General features: G+C 43.7%; 1 protein-coding gene across 1 annotated transcript in view; it reads left to right on the top strand.

Moving 5' to 3' along the window:
* Positions 1 to 17926, top strand: part of OTOG (otogelin) — a 147292-nt gene extending 129366 nt beyond the window's left edge. The window contains exons 47-52 of the mRNA XM_065403357.1: positions 477 to 655; positions 1952 to 2056; positions 2512 to 2631; positions 6251 to 6296; positions 16224 to 16303; positions 17726 to 17926. Coding sequence (XP_065259429.1) covers positions 477 to 655; positions 1952 to 2056; positions 2512 to 2631; positions 6251 to 6296; positions 16224 to 16303; positions 17726 to 17926 — 731 coding nt within the window. The remainder of the gene's footprint in view (positions 1 to 476; positions 656 to 1951; positions 2057 to 2511; positions 2632 to 6250; positions 6297 to 16223; positions 16304 to 17725) is intronic.
* Positions 17927 to 18363: the final 437 nt, after the last annotated feature.

Here is an 18363-nt window from a genome sequence, read left to right as displayed (position 1 = left end):
CATAACTGACGCAGCAACCCAGAGGTGCTGGGGCTATGAACTGCCAAGCCTAGAGGTGCGGGGGCTCAGTCCTGGCAGGCCCCCACACAAATTAAGCACTGATTGTATGGCCTTTTGCCTGCAGTCATTTTAAGGCTCCTAATAATGGAATATTCTATCCACTTCTACATATCAGGCATCATTATGGTAGGAACAATTTTGGGGCTGTAGTGAATGCAATTAAACATTCTTATTAAAGCTATAGGGCTAGGTCCTCAGCTGGTGTAAACTGGTGTCGCTGTATTGAAGTCAATGGAACCATGCCAATTTCCTTCAGTTGAGGATCTGACCCTATTTTTTTTTTTAAAGCTATATTAAACACCACATTAACTTTTGTCTTCCTAGTCACTCTGTAATAAACATTACATTTTGCTTAGCTGTTGTAAAGCCAAAGTGATTTGTGTGAGTGTGTTGTATATTTTTATATACTGTTTCAGTGAGAGACAAGGTGTGTCTGAGTCACGAGAGAGGAGTACTGCGTCCTGGACAGACAATTATGGAACATACACCTGATGGCATTTGCCATACTTCTTATTGCACAAACATGATTGATCCCTCCACCAAATACTATCGGATAAATATCTCCTGGACAAACTGTGTCATCAAGTGTGAAGCTGTAAGAAATTCAGAATTTTAGACATTCATATTGTGTTTAGTCATCTTGAATAAACTATGACTTTCGCTGATTATATTCATAGGAACTGGGTGCTGAGATTAACCAACTATGAGCTCCTTCCTTAATGATCTATTGTAGCTCTTCTGATTAAAATTGTGTACTGTTAATAGTAATGTAAACTTAAGGTCAAACTCTGGCCCCCATTAATGCAGCAAACTTAGTGCTTCTGTATGCTGGCTGGCCTAGACCTATGCAGTGCTTTCCTGTGCACATTATTATTGCAAAAGTAATCTGCATGAGTTGGGGGTATAGGAGGCTGTGGCTGGCTGGATCATAGAATATGCATGGTAAACTAAGCAGACTTAACTTTTGAACCCTAGACTTCACCCCAGAATAACCCCTGTTCAGTTCTACTCCTGGAGGACATGTGGATCAGCCACTCTGAGTTGGGATTAGCCTTTGCCACAAAATTCAGATCCACATTGGAGCTGAACTTCCTCAGGGCTGCTTACATAGGGTTTTTACATTGGCCCATTATAGAAGTAGGACTTAGCTTGAAAGTCTGGATGATGATCTGAGCATCCAGAGAATGCAAGGGGGCTCAGAACTGGGGCCCATCTCTGGTTTCAGAAGAGCCAGTACTGGTGTGTAACACTAAGATATCATGATGAGAGGTATAAATTCCTAGAGAAGAAATAGAACACTTCTACCCCACTTTCCCCTCTAGCCTCAGCTTCTTTGGTGCGCAAATACCAACTAGAAATTGGATCTAGCTAAATATTTGTAAAAATGAAGAAAAACTTTACTAGAAATCCTGTAAAAATGAACTATATAACCCTCCACCCCCATCCCCCACACAACCAAAGTGCCATCTTGTCTCTGTACAAAATACTGTGAATTAATCCACAGCAAAAGTCTTTTTCTCTGTCTTTAATGTATGAATTTTCCTGAATACATATTGATTACAATGTGTAATACATCAGAATTCAAAAGCACATTGATTGTTGGCTAAGCAGTCACATGCACTATTTAAAAATTGCAAAGGGCTCAGTTCATCTCTCAAAGTCAGTCTCTTCACATTGATGGCAGTGAAAGCTGGCTCAAGCTCAGTAACATCTTATAAAAAGTGAGTGTATAAGCGGTAGAGTGAAATGTAAAATAATAATTCTAAAAGCTTCACACCAGCCTGGAAAATCTAACCCATGACACTAACATGGTATCAATATATTAAAAACAATTGTAATATCTATTCTCTGTCTTGTTATAGAGCAGGACTAACATGTTTGATTTTTGCAGAATCAAGTATATGAGCCTCCAAAAGATTTAACAACCTGCTGTGGTCACTGTAAGAATGTATCTTGTCTCCACACTTTCAGCAATGGGACAGTCTCCAATTTTAAGGTAAGTTTTTGTTTAAAAAAAAAATTACCTTTGAAAATACTGAGAAGTGACCCAAAACTTAACTAGATGCTATATGCAAATTCTGACATCTGACTTGGGCATGGTTCCCATTGCATGTGCATTGAAGGACATATTTAGCCTTATATTAGCAATGCATTTATGTTTCAACAATATTGAACTGATGCCTCTTTAAAAAAAAATGTAAAACCAAACAGAAAAATAGGCTCTCTTGCTGTATCACTGAAATAGATTACATATTGATTAAGCTTTTTAGTGATCCTCACTATAATTTTATGCTCAAAAAGTTCCATCTAGATTGTATTTTGCAGGAGGTATCTTTGTGTTAATTCAGATAGGACTGTGTTTAAGTGCATTGTTTTCAGAAATAAAAATAACAACTTGTGACGTCTTGTTCCAAGTTCTGATGATGGTGATATTTTACAATGTTTAAACAGCCCGGTACTGCTTGGATTTCAAACTGTGTGAAGTATGACTGCACAACCACAGCAGTAGGACCAGTTTTAATTACATCTTCCATCAGCTGCCCACCCTTTAATGAAACTGAATGTGTGAAGGTCAGTGTTTTTTAGACAGTTTATTTCATTGTTATGGTTTATATTTGCATTTGACATTTTATTTTTGACAGTTCTAAAGTCTTCCAATCATCTCAAGAAGGGGAAAAATTATAGTGTCTGCTTAGATCTTTAAAAGCAAAATGTTGACTGCTCTAAGTACTAACTATACAAAACTTTTGCCTACACATTCGCTGGGTCAGTAAGCTTCCTGGGCTACAAAACTGTAAGGGACACTCCATATTCTGAGAGGATATGTCCCCCTTTCAAGCAGGTTTGTAATGCCAAGCTTAGCCTGACACAGCTGTCCAAACCTGAAAGCACTTCTGGGTTTGATCATTGTCACAGCTGGATCGTGGGTGACTAGACCTAGTAGTCAGAGCCACAGTCTATAGCAGGGGAGGGCAAACTTTTTGGCCTGAGGGCCACATCGGGGTTCTGAAATTGTATGGAGGGCCGGTTAGGGGAGGCTGTGCCTCCCATCCAGGTATGGCCCAGCCCCGGCCCCATATCTGACCGCCCCCCTGCTTCTCGCCCCTCCGGGACCCCTGCCCCATCCAACCCTCCCTGTCCCCTGACTGCACCCAGACCCCCTGCCCCGCCCCCCGCCGCCCCATCCAACCCCTCCTCTCATTCCTGACTGCCCCCTGATCCCTGCCCCCATTCAACCCTCCTGTTCCCCACGCTCTGACCACCCCGCCCCCTATCCACACCCCCGCCTCCTGACCACCACCCCGAACTCCCCTGCCCCCTTACCGTGCTGCCTGGAGCGCTGGTGGCGCTACAGCTGCACCAGGACAGGCAGCCGTGCTGCCCGGTAGCTCACAGCCCCGCTGCCCAGAGCATTGCGCCGGCGGCGCAGTGAGCTGAGGCTGCAGGGGAGGGAGAACAGCGGGGGAGGGGCCGGGGGCTAGCCTCCCCAGCCAGGAGCTCAGGGGCCGGGCAGGAGGTTCCCGCGGGCCGTAGTTTGCCCACCTCTAGTCTATAGCCACAAGATAAGAGTCAAGAGTTGGCTTGGTCAGCATAGCAGGGGGTCAGAGGCAGGACAAAAACTGGAGATCAGGAACCACAAATCATATGCCATTTGTCAAGCCAGCTCAGGATGCCAGGAAATCAAGATGGGGAGCAGGAAGCACACAGTGCACAGCAGGGTGGAACCCAGTTGTTCAGACAGCTTCCCGTTCCTGCTGTTGGCTTAAGCAAAACAACTTGGCCATTCAGCCACTCTGGGACTGTGCCAATCAGACCTCAGGGCTGGAGCCTCACACTGGAACTGGACTTTGTGGGTCCCAGGTAAGCTATTGTTAGTAGGCTGCCAGATAGGGTTGCCAACTTTCTAATTGCACAAAACGGAACACACTTGCCCTACCCTCTGCCCCCTCCCCTTCTCTGAGACCCCACCCCCACTCACTACAGCCCCCCTCCCTCTGTTGCTCACTGTCCCCCACCCTCACTCACTTTCACTGGGCTTGGGCAGGGGGTTGGGGTGCAGGAGGGGATGAGGTCTCCAGCTGGGGGTGCGGGCTTGGGGGTGGGACCAGAAATGAGGGGTTCAGGGTGCAGGAGGGGGCTCCAGGTTGGTGCAGGGGGTTGGGGTGGGGGAGGGCTCCGACTGGGGGTGTGCACTCTGGGGTGGGGCTGGGGATGAGGGGTTTGGTGTGCAGGAGGGGGCTCCGGGATGGGGCCAAGGGAGTTGGAATGCGGGAGTGGGCTTAGGCAGCGGGTTGAGGTGTGGGAGGGAGTGCAAGCTCCGGCTGGGGGTGCAGACTCTGGGGTGGGGCTGGGGATGAGGGGTTTGGGGTTCAGGAGGGGGATCAGGGCTGGGGCCGAGGGGGTTGGAGTGTGGGAGGAGGTGCGGGCTCTGGGAGTTTGGGTGCAGGAGGGGGTTCCAACTTGGGACAGGGGGTTGTGGAGAGGGTGGGCGTGCAGGGTCTGGGATGGGAGTTGGGTGCAGGAGGGCATTCCAACTGAGGCAGGGGGTTGGGGTGCGAGCTCCGGCCAGGCGGCGCTTACCTCAGTCGGCTCCTGGTCGATGGTGCAGCGGAGCTAAGGCAGGCTCCCTGCCTGCCCTGGCTCCACGCTGCTCCCAGAAGCTATGTCCGGCCCGTAGGTGCATGGGAGGCTTTGTGCGCTGCCCTCATGCCCGCAGGTGCCATCCCCGCAACTCCCTTGGTTCCCTGCCAATGGGAGGTGCGGAGGCGGCGCTGGGGGTGGGGACAGTATGCAGAGCTTCCCTTTATCGCCCCTGCACCTAGGGGCCGAAAATGCCAGCTGCTTCCAGGGAGCTGCACAGATCCAGGGTAGGCAGGGATCCTGCCTTAGCCCTGCTGCACTGCTGACCGGACTTTTAATGACCCGGTCAGCAGTGCTGACCAGAGCCGCCAGGGTCTCTTTTCGACCAGGCATTCTGGGAGAAAACTGGATGCCTGACAACCCTACTGCCAGATGGAGGGTTGGAGTGTGGCTGTTGGGGGCACTGGGTCATGACAATCATAGACTTCTCTTTTCTAACTGACTTACTGTATATGGCAATTTAGCTCATAAAAATGATGGAAAATTTAAGCTGAACATCAGGAAAATCTTCCCAATAGTAAGATATATGAGACTGTGGTATAGTCTTGCAGAGGAGGGGAGGTCATGAAACCTCCATTGGTCTGAATGCATAAAACTGGGCTGGACAAAGTAACCAGAAAATGTACTCTGTGGAGCAATCTTGTATAGTTCTCTCTTAATTCTGTGGTGGGGTGTGCATGTGAGGGTACTAAACCAGGGAACAGTCTTAAAGGAACTATGCATCTGTAATACCCCTTCCTAGATGACAGGAGTGGAGTGGTCCATCAGAAAAAAGAGGCCCAGTTAGGTAGAAGATATTTTCCATTCTAGCCGTTAAAATGGCAGATGTGGAAGAGCAAAGAGGGTTTAGCAAAAGTAAAGTTAGTAGAAAAGTCTCCTTCTTTCATCTTTTGGAGTTTTTGAGAAAGCAAGAAAGTTTCAGTATATTTTCGGTGATCACCATGTGAGAGACCTGATGAAGAAACAAAGTTGAAGAGATCACTCTGGCTTATAGGAGTGAAATGGGACACTGTAACTGACCCAGTACCGCGGTGAAATTATTTGAGAATGCTTTGACATAGACTGTAATTATTCTATCTACTTTACTCCAGTTGGTGCTCCATCTTACAATGTCAAAGACAGTGAGCCGTGGGTAGAATGGACATTTTGCTGAGCAGAGATTTCTTTTTTATGAGAATTAACTCAAGATCAGTTTTCTGTTACCATAACTGTGGTCTGCAAAGAATCAACATATAATTTCAAGAATCACATGGTAGAATCTGAGATCCCACAGTTGTTTTCTGTTCTAAGTTCTGCTCAGGTACCACTGTGATAACTGTTGGTGGATGATGATGATTAATGACAGCTACTGAATATTCACATGTGTTAATAGACTCAAGTTAGATCATTTAAGGCCAATTTCTTCCCTGATCCAAACCATTGAAGTTAATGAGGTTTCATGAAATTGTAGATCAGAATAGAATAAGGGAAGTCACCTCTAATAGCACTGGTATGGAGGTGCTACGATTAAGAAATTATTCTAATGTTTTTGTTTTTCTTTTTTGTTTAGATTGGAGGTTATGTTGTGCCCTTTCTAGAGGGATGCTGCAAAACATGTGAGTGACTAATGAGACTTCAGGAATCAGAAAAGTCCATTTAGTGTGTGATTATAATAGGAGCAAGACTGGCTTACTGTTGCATGAGGGCTTGATTCTGACCTCAATGACACTAGAAGAAGGATGGCCTTTACTAGTACTTTTCAGAAGTATATTGACTAGAGCTAATGGAGTTAGACTAGAGTAAAAGTGGTGTGAGATCAGACCCAGGGTCCTTTTTATGGTCTAATATGATACTTCCAAAATCCAGTGAGACAAAGTCTCCATTAAAGTTACAGAGTTTTTGCCATTGACTCTTATGAGGTCAGTATTTGGCCTGATGGCTTTGAAGTACACCTATCCTCTCCAAATTAACCTGCAAATGAGTGTTTAATTCTACTTTAATCTTTCAAGATCAGTGTTTTATCTGTTCAGGTATTCTTGTCGTAAGTCACAACAATTGAATAAAATTATTTGTATTTCCTTTAACATAAATTTTTAAATCCTATCTTCATACCAGTAAAAATGTAAATGAATATAAATTTGAATATAATATGAGTATAAATAAATAGATGTTTATGGCAAACATTATTTAAACTCATTTTACAACTCATATGCAATTGACTGAAGTAAAATGGAGTTTGAGGAGTCCAATGCTGTGCAGATTACCTTTAAGAGAGGCAGCATGTTCTGGGAGACTGACCAACAGGTTAGGAGGTAGTAAGTCCTAAACTCTACCCCCAGGTCTCCTAGTGACGTGCTGTGAGGAGTTGGCAAATCACTTTGGGCTAGGTTCTGTCACCTTACTGATGCTGTGCAGCGCCTTACTCATCTAGTAGCTCCACAGAAAGGAATGGAACTACTTGTGGAGTAAGGTATTGTACTACTCAATATGAGCCAGGTTGGCAGAATATGGCCATTGCCTTCTCTGTCTCTGGTTTTTCATCTGTAAAATGGAAATGCTCTCCCTCACAGTTGTGTTGATGCTCACAGGAGCAAGCAAACTTCCCAGAGGATTGAGAGGCTCAGTTAGCTAATATTTGTGCTGCACCTTGCACATGTAAAGTGCTGTAGAAGTGAAAGAGATGTTCCATATCTTAGAAGTCACTGCTACTAGTTTTAATCTTTATTCTGAAGAACCACCTTTTTTCCTTCTGCTTCAGTAAAGTTCCCCAGTTGCCTGGGAGGTATAATAAAATCTTGAAACTTATGGCAGTGACTTCTAAGATATAGCACATCTCTTTCACTTCTATAGTACTTTACATGAGCAAGGTGCTGCACAAACATTAGCTATCACACGTAATTGGTTTAAAGGGACATAACAAATATTATAATAAGCAGTGATTTTCCCTTCAAAATATGGTGCTGATTTATATTATTTAGAGTTATTTTAGATTCTACTATATAACCATAAACATTTGGTCTCTTTTCCTCTATCCTTATTTTGCTTTTTTAATTTTAAACTAGAAACGAATGATCTTTTTTTTTTTTTCTGAGAAGGAGGAAAATTGTTGATTAAAAGGAGGACGAGGGAAATCTGGTGGCTATTTATACTTTACAGGATATTGGTTAAATACAATTAATTCTAGCCCTGAGTTAAGGCAATAAAAAGAGGTTTTTCCATGATTCCATGTAACGACACTATAAGCTCATCTATGCTCACATGATCTCATAGATCAACATATTATCTGAGAGTCCTCAAGTCTTCTTTCTTAAATGCAGAATTGCACATTATAATATAGCAATACCACACATTTATTGCGAAGCATCTCATTCCATACCAGAATTTGTTGGGAAACATTTTAAAATGTAATGGAACTTGTAAATTCTCAAAATTTTGAAGTAGTTGAATTTTAACTAAACAGAGTAATTAGCCAGGTTGGCCAGGATACTGAAGTTAGCATTATGAAGAATACCATAGTATCTTTACAGGGTACATGAGGTAATATGTTTCATTGGACCAATTTCTGTTGGTCAGAGAGATAAGCTTTTGAGCCACACAGAGCTCTTCTTCAGATCTGGGAAAGGGACTCCCAGCCACAGAACAGAAGTCTGTGCCCACTAGAGCACACTCCCCTCCAGAGCTTGGAATGGAAGCCAGGATTCCTGAGGCTCATCAGAAATTTCATTATTTGGCATCATATTGACACACCTGGGTCATCAGCAGGTTTGGAACCTTTAGATCCACCCCAGAGATCTCTGCCTTTGAGCTAGTGGAGTAACTGATACAGTAGATTGTCATCTTCTATGTGGACCATCACTAGAGGGGGATGGGATGCTTTGCCAGTGGGTTTCAGAGATATTTGCTGATAGCAAAACAATGATGAGCCTCAGGAATCCTGGGTTCCATTCCAGGATTGGAGGCAGGGCCAGCTCTAACTTTTTTGCCGCCCCAGGCAAAAAAGAAGAGCACCGCCCCGCTGTAACCCCCGCCCCCCCCCAGCACTGCGCCGGGCCGCCCAAACCCCCGGAGCGCCAGGCCACTCAACCCCCCGCCCCGAGCGCTGCGCCGCGCCGCCGAACCCCCCCCCCCCCCCGAGCGCCGGGCCGGGCCGCCCAAACCCCCGCCCCCCCGAGCGCCGGGCCGGGCTGCCCAAACCCCCGCCCCCCCGAGTGCCGTGCCGTGCCACCCAACCCCCCACCCCCCCCCGGAGCGCCGCGCCGGGCCAGCCGAACTCCCCCCCACCCACAGCGCCGGGCCGGGCCGCCCAAACCCCCGCCCCCCACGGACCGCCGCGCCGCCCAAACCCCTGGAGCGCTGGGCCGTGCCGCCCAGACCCCCGAGCGCCGCGCCGCCCAACCCCCCCCCCACCCCCAGCGCCGCGCCGCCAAAGCCCGCGCCGCACCGGCCGAAACAAAAAAAAAAACCACCGCGAGCGCCCCCCACCACCCCAACATTGGTCGCCCCTTCTAAGGTGTCACCCCAAGCACGTGCTTGGTCGCCTGGTGCCTGGAGCCGGCCCTGATTGGAGGTGTGCTCTAGTGGTCACAGACTCTTCTGACCATTCCCCCAAGCTTGTTCTCTTCTACCCTATCCCATCCAACCTGTCACAGTCTTGTCTTTTTCCCCACACTAGGCTGCCCCTCCCAGTCCCATTCTCCTTACCTTGGCAGTCCCTATCTCCACTCCTCAAGATTGTCATTCCAGTCTCAGTCTCCTTGCCCAGCAAGTCCTAGTCTCATCCATCTGGACTCCCCATTCAGTCTCTGATCCTCAGTCCCAGTCTCCTTGCCCAGCCATTTCTAATTTCCAGCTCCTAATCCCCAGTATCTTTACCTAGCCAGTCCTAGTCTCCACTCTACCCCTTTCCTGACTCCTCATCTGATCTGTCTCTCTCTCTCTCTCTCCCATCCTGACCTCTAGCAGATGTTGCCCATATTTTCCATCACCACTGACTCTCAGGGTGACCAGATGTCCCGATTTTATAGGGACAGTCCCGATATTTGGGGCTTTTTTTTATATGGGCTCCTACTGCCCCCCACCCCCTGTCCCGATTTTTCACACTTGCTATCTGGTCACCCTTCTCTCAGTCCTAGTGTCCATCCCTGGCTCCTCATTCAATCTCAGTGTCCATTCCCCCAGCTCCTTGTCCTAGTCTCTTTGCCCAGGCAGATCCAGTTCTCCCCCCACACCTTGTCTCCTTGTCAGATCTATCTCCACTCCGCCCCTCAGCTCCTTCCTCACACTCCACTAGTTCTCCGTTCCAGTCATCCTCCCTGGCTACTCATCTGATCTCATTCCCCGCCCCCCCCCACTGGTTCCCAGTTTCCCTGCCCCTAGTCCCTCCCCAACTCCTTGTCCCAGTTTCCTGGCCCAGACAGATCCAGTCTCTCCACCCTGGATCTCAGTTCCATTCTACGGTCCTAAGCCCAGTCTTCACTGCAGGCTCCAAATGCCAGTCATGGTCTCCCTTACTATTGCAATTCTCAGTCCCAGTTTCCCTCTCAGTCCCAGTTTCCACCCCCATCCCTGAAAGGATCCTTGTCCCAATCCACTTTCCCTGCCTCCTCCCTGCCTCCTCCCGCAGGTATGGCTCTTGTCCCTGCTGCATTAAAATCAGGCAGCTTCTTCCTCTACACTGCCTGGGCCCAGCAGGGAGGTCATTGAGAGCACAGGAGAGACAGTCTCCCTGCCCTCAGATTTGGTGGCTGGACCCAGATCCAGCATGGCCTGTAGCAGCCCAGAGCTGCAATTGCAGGGAAAGTCCTGCACAGCCCCAAGCTGCAGCATGCTTAGTGTGGATGGAATCCTCAGGGAATTTAGGTACAAAAACCTAAGAAAGCTGTGTTAACGATGTGAGAACTGCAGTTTTTCAAAGGCTTATCATTTAGCCAAATGTGGGTGGATTTTCATGGGGACAGCAAAAAGGCCACTGCCCTGCCAAATTTTGAGCCTCTCATCTAAAGCCTGGAGGCTCCAGAGCTTTTAAAAGAAAAGGTCGCCAGAACTTTGTAACATGGGCAAAACAATGTATTTTTCCTTAGCCCTATTCTCAGAAATCACTGAATGTTTTGTCTGAAAATTTCCAAAAAAACTTTACTCTGAGGCAGACACCTGGCATGGCAAAATTCAGCACAAATTATTAACTTTTGGCAAAGTTATAGGCAACTGAAAACAGGGTCTTTTAATGTGCTATGTCAGCCAACCACAATGGTTGATGGTACTACCAGACCCACATATAAGAAGACAGATGAAAGTCCCACACATCAGCATAAGCAGGTGGAATAATAGCCTAACGAGTTCTGAGGATAGTAGGGATTCAGTGTGGGGGTGGTGGTGGTGGTGGGGGAAATGAAGATGCTACACACCTGCTCCATGGAAGAGAAGCACAGCGATCTTTGGTAGTGGTGGGAGGGGACTTCATTACCTCCCTGGGCTGCCCTCCTTGGATTCCAGTCCTCCTGTCTTCCTGCACTGGGGTTACCAGCTGAAGAGCTGCTACAATGGGAGATGGGTAGCCAGGATAAGGGTTCCTCATGTTTTTATTTAAGAATTACATTTTTGGGGTAGTAGTGGCTGGAAATCACACTAGGGAAGATCAATTTCCTCTGCCAACACTCTTGTTAACTAGAGGAAGAGGAGAAAGGATTTTGGGGTCCTTTGTCCTGGTGGGCTCTGTCCTTTGCATGCCAGAAATCTGGTTCAGACACTTGTCCCTGGTTCTGAAATACATTTTCCCCATAACTGTGCACTCCATTCAATAGTCCCAGCTGCCATTGCCTCCCCTGACATTATCCCTCAGGGCACTGACTGCCATTTAAATCAGCTAGTGGACAGACAATCTCTCCAAGAGCCTTAAAAAAAGCCATGTACTTTCTTGTCAGCTGGTAAAATAATTTGATATTATACTTCCAGAAGGGCCAAAATTAGAACCTTTTTGTGGATTTAGACAAAACAGGGCCATTTCTTTTGGGCGTCATTTTCCAAAACAAAATCCAACCAGCAAATTAGAGCCACAACTTTTGAAATTTGCATTTGCAATGTGTAATACCTATTCATATTTTTCAATGGATAAAAATAAATTCAGAATTTATATTCCTAATACAACTGATTGTATATCTGTATAACCTTGTAGATCCAGCATTTATTGTATGAATCATATGGCCCAGACTGAATATAAAAAAACCTGTGGCAATAAGAATTTCATGATCAATAGTAAATGCATAAGACATTTTATGAATAGGATCACTAGCAGCTTGTCTTCATTTGAAATACCTTATCCTCATGAATCACTATGATTTCTCTCTCTAATTTTTGCAGTAAAACTGCAGTTTAAAACATTGCCCTGTAATGAAATCTACAGAAATTTCACAAAAACATTGAGAACTTTCAAAAATAACTCTTGTGGGAAATTACATTCCTTCCATCTCTTGGCCCTAAGTCTAACAGTAACTTCGAGGGCCAGATTCACCACTCACTTACACCAGTGTAAATAGGAGTAACTTCATTGAAGTCATCAGAGTTAAAATTAAGGTAAAACTGGTGTAAGTGAGGGGAGAATAGGCTCAAAATACATCACAAGTATCTAAACAATATTGTTTGAGTTCCTCCTATTCTTGCTATTGTTTTCTAGTTATTTTATATTTAATAACTACTGCATCATAACACAATGAAATTTTAAGTCAATTTCCTTTTTTTAAGTTCCCTTTTCAAACATGGGTGAGTCTGACCATAAAATGTTGACTAGTGATAAGAGGGAGCCTTTTGTTTTATGTGTAACATGTTCAAAATGTAATATTCTTACCAGGTTCCGGAATGTCATTGTTGTTCCCATTTCCCGTTAGTCCAGTCACACCTACAGCTAGCGCTAACTGTAACTCAGGTACATTTTCTTGGAAATCAGTAGGAACAAGTCAACCAGCACCATTGTTGATTTCCAACAATGTACTCCCAATAGGAGCATCAGGCCTCATGTCATCAAATCATGTTTGAAAGCTGCATTGTAGTATTAACTTCTCATTGTTCAGAACAGCTCAGATATGTTTGGTTTTTTTTTCTTTTCATTTTGCACTGTATGGGCAGTGCATTGTTGTTAGCCAACAATGTACTGTTGGTAGTAAGCATTTGCATAGTATTTAGTTTGCTGCATGTGTATTTGCTATGTTTAGAAAGTTGGCTAATCGCTTTATGTTTATAGTGCTGTAGAACGTAGAGACTAATTGCTTTGCTCAGTAAAGCTTACTGTTCAAATAACTCTTTAGAATATTATGAGGCATTCAGTGGCATATGTACAAAAAGCAGTTCATATTTTCTAATCTATTGAAATCAGGACAGTATACTGGAAATATATACCAAAATAATTGGAGACAGACAATAACAATCATAAGTATCTGCCTTACAACACATGGTATGAATGCTAACCTTCACTACATTAATCTTGTGAAAACACAAGTACACTTTGCTACGTAGCAAGTGATATTGACTGTAACTATATAAACGATAATATATGCTGTAACATCACTGAAGGCCAGATTCTGCATTCATTTGCACTAATGTCGGTCTGGAAGAACTCCATTGATTTCTGTGTCATTCATCCTTATTGACACCCAGGTAAATGAGAACAGAATTTGACCATCAGTAATGTTACAGCACATATTATTGTGTATATAGTTACACGGTACCCATGTCTCTATTGGAGGCACTCATATAACGTGTTTGAACCAAACAGAATGTACAGAAGAATCTCATTACAGTACATAGTTACCTACAATGTCATATGCTATCTGTATGAAAGTTGTTCTAAGGCAAACTATGCATGTCTGTCAGTAAGTGTTACTAAGAATCGTCAACACACACATGAAAATACTCTGTATTCTGCACTTGTTTCTGAGAAGTGACACACTTGCAGTGCAGCCAAGATTAACTCATAGCCATAATTGTACCTGAAGAATTCCCTACCACAGGCATCATCTACAGTGTGGTAAGAGAAGCAAAGAGCAGGAATACAACTGACCATTTTCGGATATGATTCAGTTGGCCAGGGGCCACTTCCTTGGAGACAAAAGGAACAATGGTGAGTTGTTTCTTTTAAAAAATGTTATTTTATCTTTTCTCTGTTTGACACGCCTAGTGGGCTTATTGCTTGCTTATTCAATGTGCTTTTATCCTATCCAAGATATAATTCATTGATACTTTTGCCATAGTCAGTAGCTAACTATTTTTTATTGGAAAAGTAAGGGGAGGAAATAATCTTCTTAGAAAAAAATCCACATTCTAAAAATCTCTACTGTACTTGGAGTCAGTTATTTGTCAAAACTTACATTTACTTTTCTTAGAGAAGCAGCATTTCCTAGTGGTTAGAGCAGGGAACTGAGCATTGGGGCTCATGTGCTAATCCAATCTTTGCTATGATTTAATATGTGACTTTGGGCAAACCAATTTGTCTTTGTTTCCCTGGGGATATTAATATCCACCTTTTGTATAGAGTTTTGAGTTTCTTGGATGAAAGGCACTACCAATGTATAGGTGAAAAGTATTATGAGGCCCTAAGGGCTAGATCCACAAAGACGATTTAGGCTCAGAGTTGCAACACCTAACTTTAGGTGTTGTGACACCTATTGGAATCTAGAGGCCTGAGTTAGCCACCCAGGCTCCCTGTATAATACATGGGGAGAGATCAGTGCCTAAGAATGCAATCCACAAAAACCAACACTCCAAGTGGAGAGCTGCCTAAGCTAGTTCACAGGAAATGCCAAGGAGTGGGGCAGGGCCAAAGCCCTGCCTCTCAAATGGAGTTATGCACCTAATTGGGGACTGGAGGGAGGCAACTATTTCTGCTCAAGATTCTCAGCCATGAACCCTCTCCTGGAATTAAGTAGTTAAGCATCTTCTCCCCCCACCCCACCCCAAAAAAGAGCTATTCCTCCCCCTTCATTTGAACCTTTAGTCAGAGCTAGAGCACTCAGCCAGTATGTGGAACACTGGGGTTCAGATCCCCCCTCTCCCTGATGTGGAGTAGGGATTTGAATCCATGTCTCCTACTTCTCCAGCAAATGCCTTAACTACTGGGCTTTTGGATATTCTGAGGTGGCGCTGTCTCAGTCTCTCTTGTTGAAGCTATTCAATTTTGTATAAATAACAAAATAGTCAGTTTAACAGGGAATTGAGCTTGGGTCTCCTGCATTCAAGGTGAGTGCCCTCACCACTGGGCTAATGGTTATAAGGGGTGCACCAACCACCTCCTCCTCCATCTGTTGTGTTTTGTGTAGGGCCTGATCCCTGAGAATGTCCCCTGGATTAGGCCTGGGGAACGCCTAATTTGAGAATCTCTCCAGGGTTTAGGAATGAGATAGGTGCCAAGTGTCAGGATTTAGGTGGCTGAGCATATGCTCATTGGCAGATTTTTAGGTGCCTAGGGGACTTTTCAATGGAAACTTAAATACAATGGGAATTTAGGTGTCTACAGAATTATGTGACTGCTGGGCTGGGGTTCTGAGGATCTAAATTTTGGATTTAGGCACCTAAAGTGGCAGTTAGGTGCCAAAATCAGTTTGTGGATCTAGACCTACGTTCTACAGTATGATGCAGTATGGGATCTGCAGTAGAACTGCAGTAATTCAACTAATAGAATGGACTTTTGATTTCTCTTTTAGATCTCCTTTGTGATGTGGGTTCTCCAGCAGGAAGAAGATCATTTCCTTTGCAATCAGACACAATTCTTTCACTCCTGCAACCACTGAACTTTCTGCATGATCTCTCTTCTTCAAATATTCAATATTTCCCCCTTTAATTATGTTTAACCCTTTGTTCATTTTATATATAAACAGATATTTTAGAATGTGTTTTATCTATACGTTTTGTATCTTTTTTCTTGTAAAAATAAAAAAAATACAGATAGTACAAATAAAAATTGGAATTAAGTATTTTCTCTTTTTACACAGAAAGTATGAAAACACAAACCTGCTCCCAAACCTGCTTTACATAGTTGGCAAATCCGTGTGTTGTAAGGTGTTTATTACCAAAAATTGCAACTTTGATTAAATACAATAGTTTGATAGTGTTATGGCAGGAAATGTATTTAAATGTACTATCAATAGTCTTCTCCCAGGAATGGTTACTTCATTTTACCTTCAGAAAACATTGTATTATAGGTAACGCATTTTCAGAATGACAGAGGCTACAATACTGCTTAAGTGGCTTATGGATTTTGTCCTTAAAAAATTATATATCTGAAATAAATACATTAGAAATATATACATTAGAAATATAATTGAATACATAAGAGACAGTGGACACTGTCATTGATACGTGGAATAATTACACATTTTAAAAGCCAGGATTTAAATACAAATTGCCTCTTTGTCAAAGAGGTTTTGGTATATGCTGTGATGTATTATTTATTATCTCCTTTTGTATCCCTTTAGCCCATAACACATATAGGAACATTGCTATTTCTGAAATGTTCAGAATTGTGAGCTGATGTTTTTCAATCAATGCATACTTTGCAGGTAAGGAAGATGGGAAATTTTGTAAAAAGGTGACTGTTAGGATGACTATCCGCAAGAATGACTGCAGAAGTAACACACCAGTAAGTAACTATCATCATTTGTTTCAGGGGAAGGGGGGAATAAGGAAAGGTGGGCATGAGAAAAGGTGTGGTGGGAGTTTAACTCTGCTATTGTATGCATTCTATTTCTGACTCAGCCTCAGGGCAGAAATTGGCATGTACCACAGATCGATCTGTAGTGGCTCACATGCAGTGGTCATCATTTTAAAAAGTCAACATTTACTAATAGTTACAATGCAGTAGTATCTCAAATACCAGTTATACCGTACATTTATAATAGGAAATACAAATCCAGACCTTCAAAACAATGAGCACTTGTCTACCACTGAAGTCAATGGGAATTGAGGGTGTTTAGCACTTTTTAGGTGATACCCAGTGCCTTACAGTATTTGTCCCTGGAAAGAGCTGTCTTTTTAATAGTGATGACAGTAAACAGTGTATTTAGCCTGTAAATACCACAGGATAGGGATCATGTGTCCTTAAATTCTTCAAAAGCATCATGCTCACCCGTGGCACTATCTGTAGGAAGAATGAGGCCATAATCTCGGTGCTGGTGTTTCACTACGTAGACTATAATGACACTTACTAAGACAATGTTAAACTGAATGTTTTGTTCCAAGAGTAAATGAACATGGGAAGTATAGTTCCAAATTGGCCCTTGGGGTGGAACTGTTCATTGCTGCTCCCCTGAGAGACCAGCCTTACTGAGCAGCATGGCAGTGAGGTGTGTGTCAGGGATGGGGAGTGGGCAGGAAAGCAGACCCAGAAAGGCAGGGTATGTGGGAAGCAAGCACTAGACTGAGGGTATGTCCCTGAGAGACATTCCAACATGGCCACAGGACTTTCCCCCTCCTGAGTTAATGGTTGAGCAGTTGGAGGAGCCCATCCGTAAGGTTAAGAAGTGTTCTGAATGGAAGGGATAGCCCATGGACATAAAGGAGCTACCAGGTGAAATTACTGTAAGCAACTGTTACCATGTTATTGGAGTAAAGTTCTTCAGTTTTCCTAGGGAGTGTTTCTGTACCCGAACATTCCTCCCTGATGTAGCAAAGAAACTCCAAAGGCCTCATCATGTACTACAGCCAGCCAGTGACACCAAGTATTGTGTATTAGCCAAAGTAACATTATGAATTCTTTACAATTAAATCTCAGAAAACCTTTTGTTAGAGCTGAGTATGTTGCATAGTGGCCAAATCTTAGTCTCATTGAAATCAATGGAAAATTTCCATTTGACAGGTCCTCAAAGTGTGGACCTAGCTGAGTCATTTTATTATTCACATAGGCTGAGATTTTGAAAGAGGCGTAAGGTAGTTTGCTGCCCAGCTTCCGTTGAATTTCAGTGAGATTTGGGTGTTTAACTACTTTAAGGCCTCTTTGAAAAATCTCAAACTCAGGTTTTTTAATCATTTAAATGCAATGATCATTTAAAATGTTCATTAACAGGTAAACATTGTTTCATGTGATGGAAAATGCCCTTCTGCTAGCATTTATAACTACAACATCAACGCATATGCAAGATTCTGCAAATGCTGCAGGGAACTTGGGTTACAAAGACGAACTGTGCAATTGTACTGCAGTGGCAACTCGACATGGGTCAACTATTCAATCCAAGAACCTACAGACTGTTCTTGCCAATGGTCTTGAAACAACATTTCATAAAAAAGCAGCCAGTGAGTCCGACTATGGAAGATATACAATTATTCTCAGTATGATAAAGATATTTTTTATATCTTGTTCTTAGAAAATACAGTTATCCATCCACTGAATAGTATCATTGTTCAATATTAAAAAAACACAGCTATTTTGGATTCTTCTAAATTTTGAAAGAAAGGATTTGCATCACCCATTTAAAATTATCTTAATGTTCACTTCCTAGGAATCATCTCAAGAGTTCTTGTGATATGTGTCAACATAAAAAGGAAAGGGATTTCCTTTGAAAGAGACAATCAGAGGAATAATGCTTTATATATTATTTCTAGAGGTTCGATCCATTCTTTGAAAGCCACCCAATGGTGTTTTAAATACCTGATACATAAAATGATCTGGCAGTGGTCTAAGATCTTGAATGTGTTACAATAGTG

Source organism: Emys orbicularis, chromosome 4 (assembly GCF_028017835.1).
Source record: "Emys orbicularis isolate rEmyOrb1 chromosome 4, rEmyOrb1.hap1, whole genome shotgun sequence".
NCBI lineage: Eukaryota > Metazoa > Chordata > Testudines > Emydidae > Emys > Emys orbicularis.
This window is presented reverse-complemented; position numbering and strand designations above follow the sequence as displayed.